At 45.1% G+C, this 12491-nt stretch overlaps 1 protein-coding gene across 3 annotated transcripts in view; it reads left to right on the forward strand.

Moving 5' to 3' along the window:
- Positions 1 to 484: 484 nt before the first annotated feature.
- LOC143767951 (uncharacterized) overlaps positions 485 to 12491 on the forward strand; it is a 64944-nt gene continuing 52937 nt past the window's right edge. For 2 of the 3 annotated variants that reach the window (XM_077256510.1, XM_077256512.1), the window contains exon 1: positions 11198 to 11237. In XM_077256510.1, coding sequence (XP_077112625.1) covers positions 11213 to 11237 — 25 coding nt within the window. In that variant the 5' untranslated portion in view covers positions 11198 to 11212. Of the gene's footprint in view, positions 574 to 11197; positions 11238 to 12491 lie in introns of those variants that run through there. The other variant, XM_077256511.1, reaches the window with a different exon arrangement.

Raw genomic sequence — 12491 nt, forward strand, 5'->3', positions numbered from 1 at the left:
ATACGTATAAAGTTATATGCCTCTCTCACGTTCGTTGAGTTTGTAAACTCATTTATCTCCAGGTAATTGGCTAAACAGGTCAGGTGTAAGGGGTAAAGAATAGGGAAGGTGAGCTGTGATTTTATTAATCTCCCTGAAGTTCAACCATGGACGCAGCCCCCCATCCTATTACCAAAACCCCCCCAGCGACTGGAGAGGTGGATGGTCGTATATGACCCTTAGCCGGACACTGGAAGGGGTTAAATAAGTGAGATTTCAGCATTTTATATATTAGACGTCCAGTAACTGGGAATAATTCCCTCATGTGTGGGGTCTATTTGTCTCCAGAGAAATCACACGTTACATCCCACACATAACACTGTGTAGAAAAGGCGGCGCGGGGTAATTGTGCCAGTAGTGAGGGGAATAATGGCGGGAATGTCACTTGAGAAGTTTCCATGTAGGGTCTGCACTCCTGATATCATTCACTGAGGTCCCTGATCATGTGACCCCTGACTCCTCCCCCCTGTGACCTCATCACAGGTCCTGTGCACAGAGCAGCCATACATGTGGAGTGCGGCTCTGCAGGTGGAGGTATGTGGAGATTCCCCATTACTGAGCACGGGGGATATTAACCCCTTCTGCACTAAGACTCTTTGAGGGTTTTGTTGCCACTTTATAAGAATCATAACGTTTTTGTTCTGTTTCCTGTAATAAATACATACGACCCAACTATGGAAGACAGGAAGGGCGGGAACGGATTGTTCACCGGATTCAAGTTAGTCAGCACTTAGCTATTAGTTATTAGTTAGCTATTCGATTTTCAATGCATGGTGAAATATACATAGAGTGGATATTGTTTGGATAAAATTTTGATCAGGACTTTGAGATGTTTATTTTGCCTACTTGTGGTCCTGGGATATTCACATAAATCGCTTATGTCGCGAATAAACAAACATAATCGTTTTCAATTTGAAAACAGGTACCCTGGTTCACTATCACTCAAAATGACCAGTTCAATGTCCTGAACAATATTTACAAAAAAAAAATCAACTCTATGTGTAGTTCAGAACTTATTCACGTACATCGCTTATGTCGCGCATAATCAAACGTTCTCAATCTAACAAATTTTGCCCCAAAAATTCACAACTCTATGTACAGTTGAAGTATTATACAAAATATGCTATCTCCACATGTGACATATTTTATCGGTACCTCACTGTTTGCTATCACAACTTACTTGAAGTTTCCATAAGGGCTTAACCCACTAATCTATGTTTAATTCAAGGGTTGTTGAACAGATGCTAAGTTTGTGTGTGAAATTACACTTAATAAAGTTTTATGCCATCAAATTATTTATATGTAATTGTATCGTCATTCTTAACCTTTTTTATACTTTACATAGTGGTTCTTGTGTAGACATGGGGGTCAGTGGGTGCTCTCGTCCGCTGTCCCGACCACCTTTACAAAGACAGCATGGACCATGGCTCATCCCAACTGAATGCCTGACCTCCTCAACAGTGGGTGGAACACTACTCATACAACACAGGGTGAGGGAATCACAATATTAAGACTTTCTTGGATCTCCTAACAATAATGGCATATATCACACAACCAGCAAAACACAAAATGTAACAGGCAACAGTTTCTCACCCTTCCACTGGCTCACCAGGGATTATAATATCCGTTCATCAGAGCTTCCAGGGCTACTTACTCTAAGCCAGCAGCACCCCGCTTTCGGCGGGCACCCACCGAGAACGGAATATTTCCAGATTTAGGAAGCTGACTGAGTACCACAATATCTGTAGTCAGGTGACTGGATTGTCCCAAGCTGTATACCATCCTTATGTAGTCTTTGATATCTCAGCCGAATCCTTGCATTCGATGCTGAAGTCCATGTAGTCTTATAATCCATGTTCGGTTATGGCCTGCCGATCGGATCCGCAAATCAAAAATTGGTACCATGCAGCAAGAGAGACTTGGTAACTGGACAGTCCTTCTATACCCCTGAGCTCTCAATTCAGACTTGGGGCTTCATGATTGGTGGAATAAGAGTGTGCTAGATTGGCTAGATTCCAAGCCGCAAACATAATATCCCTAGTACTAATGGTGTCTAACAGAAATGAGATAGGGTACTGTCACACTCCGCAACTTTCCAACGATCACGACCAGCGATACGACCTGGCCGTGATCGTTGGAAAGTCGTTGTGTGGTCGCTGGGGAGCTGTCACACAGACCGCTCTCCAGCGACCAACGATGCCGAAGGCCCCGGGTAACCAGGGTAAACATTGGGTTACTAAGCGCAGGGCCGCGCTTAGTAACCCGATGTTTACCCTGGTTACCATCGTAAAAGTAAAAAAAAAACAAACAGTACATACTCACCTTCTAATGTCCTTCAGGTCCCTTGCCGTCTGCTTCCTGCTCTGACTGAGTGCCGCCATAAAGTGAAAGTACAGCACAGCGGTGACGTCACCGCTGTGCTCTGCTCTCACTGTACGGCCGGCAGTCAGTCAGAGCAGGAAGCAGACGGCAAGGGACCTGACGGACATCAGAAGGTGAGTATGTACTGTTTGGGTTTTTTTACTTTTACGATGGTAACCAGGGTAAACATCGGGTTACTAAGTGTGGCCCTGCGCTTAGTAACCCGATGTTTACCCTGGTTACAAGCGAACGCATCGTTGGATCGGTGTCACACACACCGATCCAACGATGACAGCGGGAGATCCAGCGACGAAAGAAAGTTCCAAACGATCTGCTACGACATACGATTCTCAGCAGGGTCCCTGATCGCTGCTGCGTGTCAGACACAGCGATATCGTATGGATATCGCTGGAACGTCACGGATCGTGCCGTCGTAGCGATCAAATTGCCACTGTGTGACAGTACCCATAGAGTCAGCTAATTTACATAGAATCGAGCAATACAATGAAAGGTTAGCATAATTGATTTATCTGAGTCTGTGACCTTCCCTGGCAAAGGTAATTACATGAGTCAACAGGAACTGTAAACCTACAATCCTTAGGGTACTGTCACACAGTGGCACTTTGGTCGCTACAACGGCACGATCCGTGACGTTGCAGCGTCGCTTGATTATCGCTCCAGCGTCGTAGACTGCGGTCACACTTTGCAATGCACGGCGCTGGAGCGATAATTTCATGACGTAGTTGCGATGTAGAAGTCATACGGGACATTGGGAATATCGTGCACACCTTTGTTACACGATGCAATCATGCCGCCACAGCGGGACACTTGACGACGAAATAAAGTTTCAAACGATCTGCTACGACGTACAATTCTCAGCGGCGTCCCTGATCGCAGTAGCGTGTCAGACACAGCGAGATCGTAACTATATCGCTGGAATGTCACGGATCGTGCCGTTGTAGCGATCAAAGTGCCACTGTGTGACAGTACCCTTAGGGTATGTGCACACGTCAGGATTTCTTGCAGAAATTTCCTGAAGAAAACCAGAAATTTTCTGCAAGAAATCCGCATGTTTTTTTTGTGTGTTTTTTTTCGCGTTTTTTTTTAGCATTTTGGAAACGTAATTAGCTTGCAGAATGCTAAAGTTTTCCAAGCGATCTGTAGCATCGCTTGAAAAACAGATTAACAGGTTGGTCACACTTGTCAAACATAGTGTTTGACAAGTGTGACCAACTTTTCACTATAGATGCAGCCTATGCAGCATCAATAGTAAAAGATAGAATGTTAAAAATAATTAACAACATGGTTATACTCACCTTCTGCAGACAGCCGATCTCCTCAGCGGCTTTCGTTCCTATAGATGGTGTTGGTGGAAGTCGATGCGTCTGAGGTTGGTGTGGGGGCGGTGCTGTCACAAGGCTCGTCCTTGAGCGGTTTGCGTCCATGCGCCTATTTTTCCAAGAAACTGTCGCCCGCTGAATGTAACTACGATATCGGCAACAGAGAGTTGTTGGCAATCAAATTGGCCTTTGAGGAATGGTGACACTTCTTGGAGGGGTCTGTTCATCAGGTTATCGTAGCTACCGATATCGTAGTTACGTTCGGCGTGCGACAGTTTCTTGGAAAAATAGGCGCATGGACGCAAACCGCTCAAGGACGAGCCTTGTGACAGCACCGCCCCCACACCAGCCTCAGATGCATCGACTTCCACCAACACCATCTATAGGAACGGAAGCCGCTGAGGAGATCGGCTGTCTGCAGAAGGTGAGTATAACCATGTTGTTAATTATTTTTAACATTCTATCTTTTACTATTGATGCTGCATAGGCTGCATCTATAGTGAAAAGTTGGTCACACTTGTCAAACACTATGTTTGACAAGTGTGACCAACCTGTTAATCTGTTTTTCAAGCGATGCTACAGATCGCTTGGAAAACTTTAGCATTCTGCAAGCTAATTACGCTTGCAAAATGCTAAAAAAAAACGTGAAAAAAACGCAAAAAGAAACATGCGGATTTCTTGCAGAAAATTTCCAGTTTTCTTCAGGAAATTTCTGCAAGAAATCCTGACGTGTGCACATACCCTAAGGAGTGTAAGTTCCTGTTGACTCATGTAATTACCTTTGCCAGGGAAGGTCACAGACTCAGATAAATCAATTATGCTAACCTTTCATTGTATTGCTCGATTCTATGTAAATTAGCTGACTATCTCATTTCTGTTAGGGTACTGTCACACAGTGGCACTTTGATCGCTACGACGGTACGATCTGTGACGTTCCAGCGATATCCATACGATATCGCTGTGTCTGACACGCAGCAGCGATCAGGGACCCTGCTGAGAATCGTACGTTGTAGCAGATCGTTTGGAACTTTCTTTCGTCGCTGGATCTCCTGCTGTCATCGCTGGATTGTTGTGTGTGACAGCGATGCGTTCGCTTGTAACCAGGGTAAACATCGGGTTACTAAGCGCAGGGCCGCGCTTAGTAACCCGATGTTTACCGTGGTTACCAGCGTAAAAGTAAAAAAAACCAAACAGTACATACTCACCTTTCGGGGTCCTTCAGGTCCCTTGCCGTCTGCTTCCCGCTCTGACTGTCTGCCGGCCGGAAAGTAAGAGCAGAGCACAGCGGTGACGTCACCGCTGTGATCTGCTTTCACTTTACGGCGGCACTCAGTCAGAGCGGGAAGCAGACGGCAAGGGACCTGAAGGACACCGAAAGGTGAGTATGTACTGTTTGTTTTTTTATACTTTTACGCTGGTAACCACGGTAAACATCGGGTTACTAAGCGCGGCCCTGCGCTTAGTAACCCGATGTTTACCCTGGTTACCCGGGACCTCGGCATCGTTGGTCGCTGGAGAGCGGTCTTTGTGACAGCTCCCCAGCGACCACACAACGACTTTCCAACGATCACGGCCAGGTCGTATCGCTGGTCGTGATCGTTGGAAAGTTGCAGAGTGTGACAGTACCCTTAGACACCATTAGTACTAGGGATATTATGTTTGCGGCTTGGAATCTAGCCAATCTAGCACACTCTTATTCCACCAATCATGAATCCCCAAGTCTGAATTGAGAGCTCAGGGGTATCGAAGGACTGTCCAGTTACCAAGTCTCTCTTGCTGCATGGTACCAATTTTTGATTTGCGGATCCAATCGGCAGGCCATAACCGAACATGGATTATAAGACTACATGGACTTCAGCATCTAATGCAAGGATTTGGCTGAGATATCAAAGACTACATAAGGATGGTATACAGCTTGGGACAATCCAGTCACCTGACTACAGAATTTGCGGTACTCAGTCAGCTTCCTAAATCTGGAAATATTCCGTTCTCGGTGGGTGCCCGCCGAAAGCGGGGTGCTGCTGGCTTGGAGTAAGTAGCCCTGGAAGCTCTGATGAACGGATATTATAATCCCTGGTGAGCCAGTGGAAGGGTGAGAAACTGTTGCCTGTTACATTTTGTGTTTTGCTGGTTGTGTGATATATGCCATTAATTGTTTGGAGATCCAAGAAAGTCTTAATATTGTGATTCCCTCACCCTGTGTTGTATGAGTAGTGTTCCACGCACTGTTGAGGAGGTTGGCGTTCAGTTGGGATGAGCCATGGTCCATGCTGTCTTTGTAAAGGCGGACGGGACAGCGGACGAGAGCACACACTGATCCCCATGTCTACACAAGAACCACTATGTAAAGTATAAAAAAGGTTAAGAATGACGATACAATTACATATAAATAATTTGATGGCATAAAACTTTATTAACCCCTTCCCGACCTTTGACGCATACGCTGCGTCATGAAAGTCGGTGCCAATCCGACCTGTGACGCAGCGTATGCGTCATGGAGGGATCGCGTCCCTGCAGATCGGGTGAAAGGGTTAACTCCCATTTCACCCGATCTGCAGGGACAGAGGGAGTGGTGCTTCAGCCCAGGGGGGGTGGCTTCACCCCCTCGTGGCTACGATCGCTCTGATTGGCTGTTGAAAGTGAAACTGCCAATCAGAGCGATTTGTAATATTTCACCCAAAAAAACGATGAAATATTACAATCCAGCCATGGCCGATGCTGCAATGTCATCGGCCATGGCTGGAAAACCTAATCTGTACCCCCCCCCACACCCACTGATCTCCTGCCCAGTCCTCCGTTATTAGGTCCGCCCCCTAAGTCGCCCTGTCCGCTCCCCCGTCGTCCTGTCCACTCCCCCCGTGCTCCAATCCCCCCCCGTGCTCCGATCCCCCCCGTGGTCCGATCACCCCCCCCCCCCCTCATACTTACCGGGCCTCCCGGTGTCCGCCCGTCTCCTCCGTGGGCGCCGCCATCTTCCAAAATGGCGGGCGCATGCCAAGTGCGCCCGCCGAATCTGCCGGCCGGCAGATTCGTTTCAGATGTATTTTGATCACTGCGATATAGCCTATCACAGTGATCAAAATAAAAAAAATAGTAAATGACCCCCCCTTTATCACCCCCATAGGTAGGGACAATAATAAAAATAAATAAAATATTTTTTTTTTTCCTACTAGGATTAGGGTTAGCGGTATGGTTAGGGGTAGGGTTAGGGTTAGGGGTAGGGTTAGGGTTAGGGCATGTGCACACAGTAAGGATTTGGCTGCGAATCCGCAGCGGATTGGCCGCGGATCCGCAACAGATTGGCCGCTGCGAATTCGTAGCAGTTTTCCATCAGGTTTACAGTACCATGTACACCTATGGAAAACCAAATCCGCTGTGCCCATGGTGCGGAAAATACCGTGCGGAAACGCTGTGTTGTATTTTCCGGAGCATGTCAATTTTGTGCGGATTCCGCAGCGTTTTACACCTGTTCCTCAACAGGAATCCGCACATGAAATCCGCACAAAAAAAAACACTGTAAATCCGCTGTAAATCCGCAGGTAAAACGCAGTGCCTTTTACCTGCGGATTTTTCAAAAATGGTGCGGAAAAATCTCACACGAATCCGCAAAGTGGGCACATAGCCTTAAGGTTAGGGTTGGAATTAGAGTTAGGGTTGGAATTAGGGCTAGGGTTGGAAATAGGGTTAAGATTAGGCTTGTGGTTAGGGTTAAGGATAGGGTTACGGGTGTGTTGGGGTTAGGGTTGTGGTTAGGGGTGTGTTGGGGTTAGGGTTGTGATTAGGGTTATGGCTACAGTTAGGATTAGGGTTAGGGGTGTGTTGGGGTTAGTGCTGGAGTTAGAATTGAGGGGTTTCCACTGTTTAGGCACATCAGGGGTCTCCAAACGCAACATGGCGCCACCATTGATTCCAGCCAATCTTGCGTTCAAAATGTCAAATGGTGCTCCCTCCCTTCCAAGCCCCGACGTGCGCCCAAACAGTGGTTTACCCCCACATATGGGGTACCAGCGTACTCAGGACAAACTGGGCAACAACTATTGGGGTCCAATTTCTCCTGTTACCCTTGCGAAAATAAAAAATTACTTGCTAAAACATAATTTTTGAGGAAAGAACAATTATTTTTTATTTTCACGGCTCTGCGTTATAAACTTCTGTGAAGCACTTGGGGGTTGAACGTGCTCACCACACATCTAGATAAGTTCCTTGGGGGGTCTAGTTTCCAAAATGGGGTCACTTGTGGGGGGTTCCTACTGTTTAGGCACATCAGGGGCTCTGCAAACGTAACATGATGCCCGCAGACCATTCCATCAAAGTCTGCATTCCAAATCGTCACTACTTCCCTTCCGAGCCCCGGCATGTGCCCAAACAGTGGTTTACCCTCCACATATGGGGTATCAGCTTACTCAGGAGAAACTGGACAACAACGTTTGGGGTCAAATTTCTCCTGTTAACCTTGGGAAAATTTAAAAATTCTGGGCTAAAAAATCATTTTTGAGAAAAGAAAAATTATTTTTTATTTTCATGGCTCTGCGTTATAAACTTCTGTGAAGCACTTGGGGGTTCAAAGTGCTCACCACACATCTAGATTAGTTCTTTGGGAGGTCTAGATTCCAAAATGGGGTCACTTGGGCGGGAGCTCCAATGTTTAGACACACAGGGGCTCTCCAAACGTGACATGGTGTCCGCTAATGATTGAAGCTAATTTTCCATTCAAAAAGCCAAATGGCGTGCCTTCCCTTCCGAGCCCTGCCGTGCGCCCAAACAGTGGTTTACCCCCACATATGGGGTATCATCGTACTCAGGACAAACTGGACAACAACATTTGGGGTCCAATTTCTCCTATTACCATTGGGAAAATAAAAAATTCCGGGCTAAAATTCATTTTTGAGGAAAGAAAAATAATTTTTTATTTTCATGGCTCTGCGTTATAAACTTCTGTGAAGCACCTGGGGGTTTTAAGTGCTCACTATGCATCTAGATAAGTTCCTTGGGGGGTCTAGTTTCCAAAATGGGGTCACTTGTAGGGGAGCTCCAATGTTTAGGCACACAGGGGCTCTCCAAACGCGACATGGTGTCCGCTAACGATTGGAGCTAATTTTCCATTCAAAAAGTCAAATGGCGCGCCTTCCCTTCCGAGCCTTGCCGTGCACCTAAACAGTGGTTTACCCCCACATATGAGGTATCGGCGTACTCAGGAGAAACTGCCCAACAAATTTTAGGATCCATTTTATCCTGTTGCCCATGTGAAAATGAAAAAATTGAGGCTAACAGAAATTTTGTGTGAAAAAAAAGTACTTTTTCATTTTTACGGATCAATTTGTGAAGCACCTGAGGGTTTAAAGTGCTCACTATGCTTCTAGATAAGTTCCTTGGGGGGTCTAGTTTCCAAAATGGGGTCACTTGTGGGGGAGCTCCAATGTTTAGGCACACAGGGGCTCTCCAAACCTGACATGGTGTCCGCTAGCGATGGAGATAATTTTTCATTCAAAAAGTCAAATGGCGCTCCTTCCCTTCCGAGCCTTACCATGTGCCCAAACAGTGGTTTACCCCCACATGTGAGGTATCGGCGTACTCAGGAGGAATTGTCCAACAAATTTTAGGATCCATTTTATCCTGTTGCCCATGGGAAAATGAAAAAATTGAGGCTAAAATAATTTTTTTGCGAAAAAAAAGTACTTTTTCATTTTTACGGATCAATTTGTGAAGCACCTGAGGGTTTAAAGTGCTCACTATGCTTCTAGATAAGTTCCTTGGGGGGTCTAGTTTCCAAAATGGGGTCACTTGTTGGGGAGCTCCAATGTTTAGGCACACGGGGGCTCTCCAAACGCGACATGGTGTCCGCTAAAGATTGGAGCCAATTTTTCATTCAAAAAGTCAAATGGCGCTCCTTCCCTTCCGAGCCCTGCCGTGCGCCGAAACAGTGGTTTACCCCCACATATGAGGTATCAGCGTACTCAATACAAATTGGACAACAAAGTTTGTGGTCCAGTTTCTCCTTTTACCCTTGGAAAAATAAAGAAATTGTTGCGAAAAGATCATTTTTGTGACTAAAAAGTTAAATGTTCATTTTTTCCTTCCATGTTGCTTCTGCTGCTGTGAAACACCTGAAGGGTTAATAAACTTCTTGAATGTGGTTTTGAGCACCTTGAGGGGTGCAGTTTTTAGAATGGTGTCACTTTTGGTTATTTTCAGCCATATAGAACCCTCAAACTGACTTCAAATGTGAGGTGGTCCCTAAAAAAAATGCTTTTGTAAATTTTGTTGTAAAAATGAGAAATCACTGGTCAAATTTTAACCCTTATAACTTCCTAGCAAAAAAAAAATTTGTTTCCAAAATTGTGCTGATGTAAAGTAGACATGTGGGAAATGTTATTTATTAACTATTTTGTGTCACATAACTCTCTGGTTTAACAGAATAAAAATTCAAAATGTGAAAATTGCAAAATTTTCAAAATTTTCCATTTTTTTCACAAATAAACTCAGAAATTATCAACCTAAATTTACCACTAACATGAAGCCCAATATGTCACGAAAAAACAATCTCAGAATCGCTAGGATCTGTTGAAGCGTTCCTGAGTTATTGCCTCATAAAGGGACACTGGTCAGAATTGCAAAAAATGGCCAAGTCATTAAGGTCAAAATAGGCTGGGTCATGAAGGGGTTAAGTGTAATTTCACACACAAACTTAGCATCTGTTCAACAACCCTTGAATTAAACATAGATTAGTGGCTTAAGCCCTTATGGAAACTTCAAGTAAGTTGTGATAGCAGTGAGGTACCTATAAAATGTTTCACATGTGGAGATAGCATATTTTGTATAATACTTCAACTGTACATAGAGTTGTGAATTTTTGGGGCAAAATTTGTTAGATTGAGAACATTTGATTATGCGCGACATAAGCGATTTATGTGAATAACTTCTGAACTACAAATAGAGTTGATATTTTTTTTGGCAAATATTGTTCAGGACATTGAGCTGGTCATTTTGAGTACTAGTGGTCAAGGGTACCTCTTTTCAAATTGAACTTATGTACGATTGAGTGTGTTTGTTTATTCGCGACATAAGCGATTTATGTGAATATCCCAGGACCACAAGTAGTCAAAATAAACATCTCAAAGTCCTGATCAAAATTTTATCCAAACAATATCCACTCTATGTATAATTCACCATGCATGGAAAATCGAATAGCTAACTAATAACTAATAGCTAAGTGCTGACTAACTTGAATCCGGTCAGATACTGGAAGGGGTGAAATAAGTGAGATTTCGGCATTTTAGCTCCTGGTATGGAGTTGATAGCACAATCATATGCCAGTAGTGAGGGGAAATAATGGCGGGAATGTCACTGACTGAGAAGTTTCCATGTAGCGTCTTCAGTGCAGATATCGTTCCCTGCGGCCCCTGATCATGTGACCCCTGACTCCTTCCTCCTGTGACCTCATCACAGGTCCTGTGCACACAGAGCAGCCATATATGTGGAGTGCGGCTCTGCAGGTGGAGGAATGTGGAGATTCCCCATTACTGAGCGCCGGGGACATTAACCCCTTCTGCACGGAGACTCTTTTGGGGTTGTTGTTGCCACTTTATAAGAATCATAACGTTTTTGTTCTGTTTCCTGTAATAGATAGATACGACCCAACTATGGAGGACAGGAAGTGAGGGAACGGATTGTTCTCCTAGTACAGGGCCCCTTTCTTGACCCCACACAGTGTAATGCCCCCATTAGGCCCCTGTAAGCAGGGTTCTGCCTCACACCCAGCTGCCTCGGGCACTTTACCATGAGCTGGTACCTCAGATTCTTCCCAGCACAGCCCTGAGGAGTCTTTTTACACCCCTTATGCAATATATATGATGCCGCTCACACAGTATAATGTTTCCACAGTACTGGCATCTCACGTAAAAAAAAAGTTATTTTCACACTACCGCCATACCCTCACACAGTATAATGTTCCTACAATATCTCCATCCCACCACATACAGTATAATGTTCTCATAGTACCGCCATACCCCCACACACAGTATAATCTTCTCACAGTACCTCCATCCCACCACACACAGTATAATGTTCCTACAGTACCTCTATCCCACCACACACAGTATAATGTTCCTACAGTACCTCTATCCCACCACACACAGCATAATCTTCTCATAGTACCTCCATACCCCCACACACAGTATAATGTTCCTACAGTACTGCCATACCGCCACACACAGTATAATGTTCCTACAGTACCTCCATCCCTCCACATACAGTATAATCTTCTCATAGTACCTCCATACCCCCACACACAGTATAATGTTCCTACAGTACCGCCATATCACCACACACAGTATAATGTTCCTACAGTATCTCCATCCCACCACACACAGCATAATCTTCTCATAGTACCTCCATACCCCCACACACAGTATAATGTTCCTACAATACCTCCATCCCACCACATACAGTATAATCTCACAGTACCTCTGTACCCCACACAGTATAATGTTCCTACAGTACCGTCATACCCCCACACACAGTATAATCTCATAGTACCGCCATACCCACACACAGTATAATGTTTCTACAGCACCGCCATACCCTCACACACAGTTCCCACAATAGTGGCTTCCCACAGACAAAAAATAATGTTTCCACAGGACTGGCATCTCCCTCACATACCGTATAATGTCCCCACAGTACTGCCACCCCCCCACTTTCTAATGTTCCCACAGTACTGCCTTCTACATGCACAATATGGTACCATCCACC

This window comes from Ranitomeya variabilis, chromosome 4, assembly GCF_051348905.1.
Source record: "Ranitomeya variabilis isolate aRanVar5 chromosome 4, aRanVar5.hap1, whole genome shotgun sequence".
NCBI classification, from domain to species: domain Eukaryota; kingdom Metazoa; phylum Chordata; class Amphibia; order Anura; family Dendrobatidae; genus Ranitomeya; species Ranitomeya variabilis.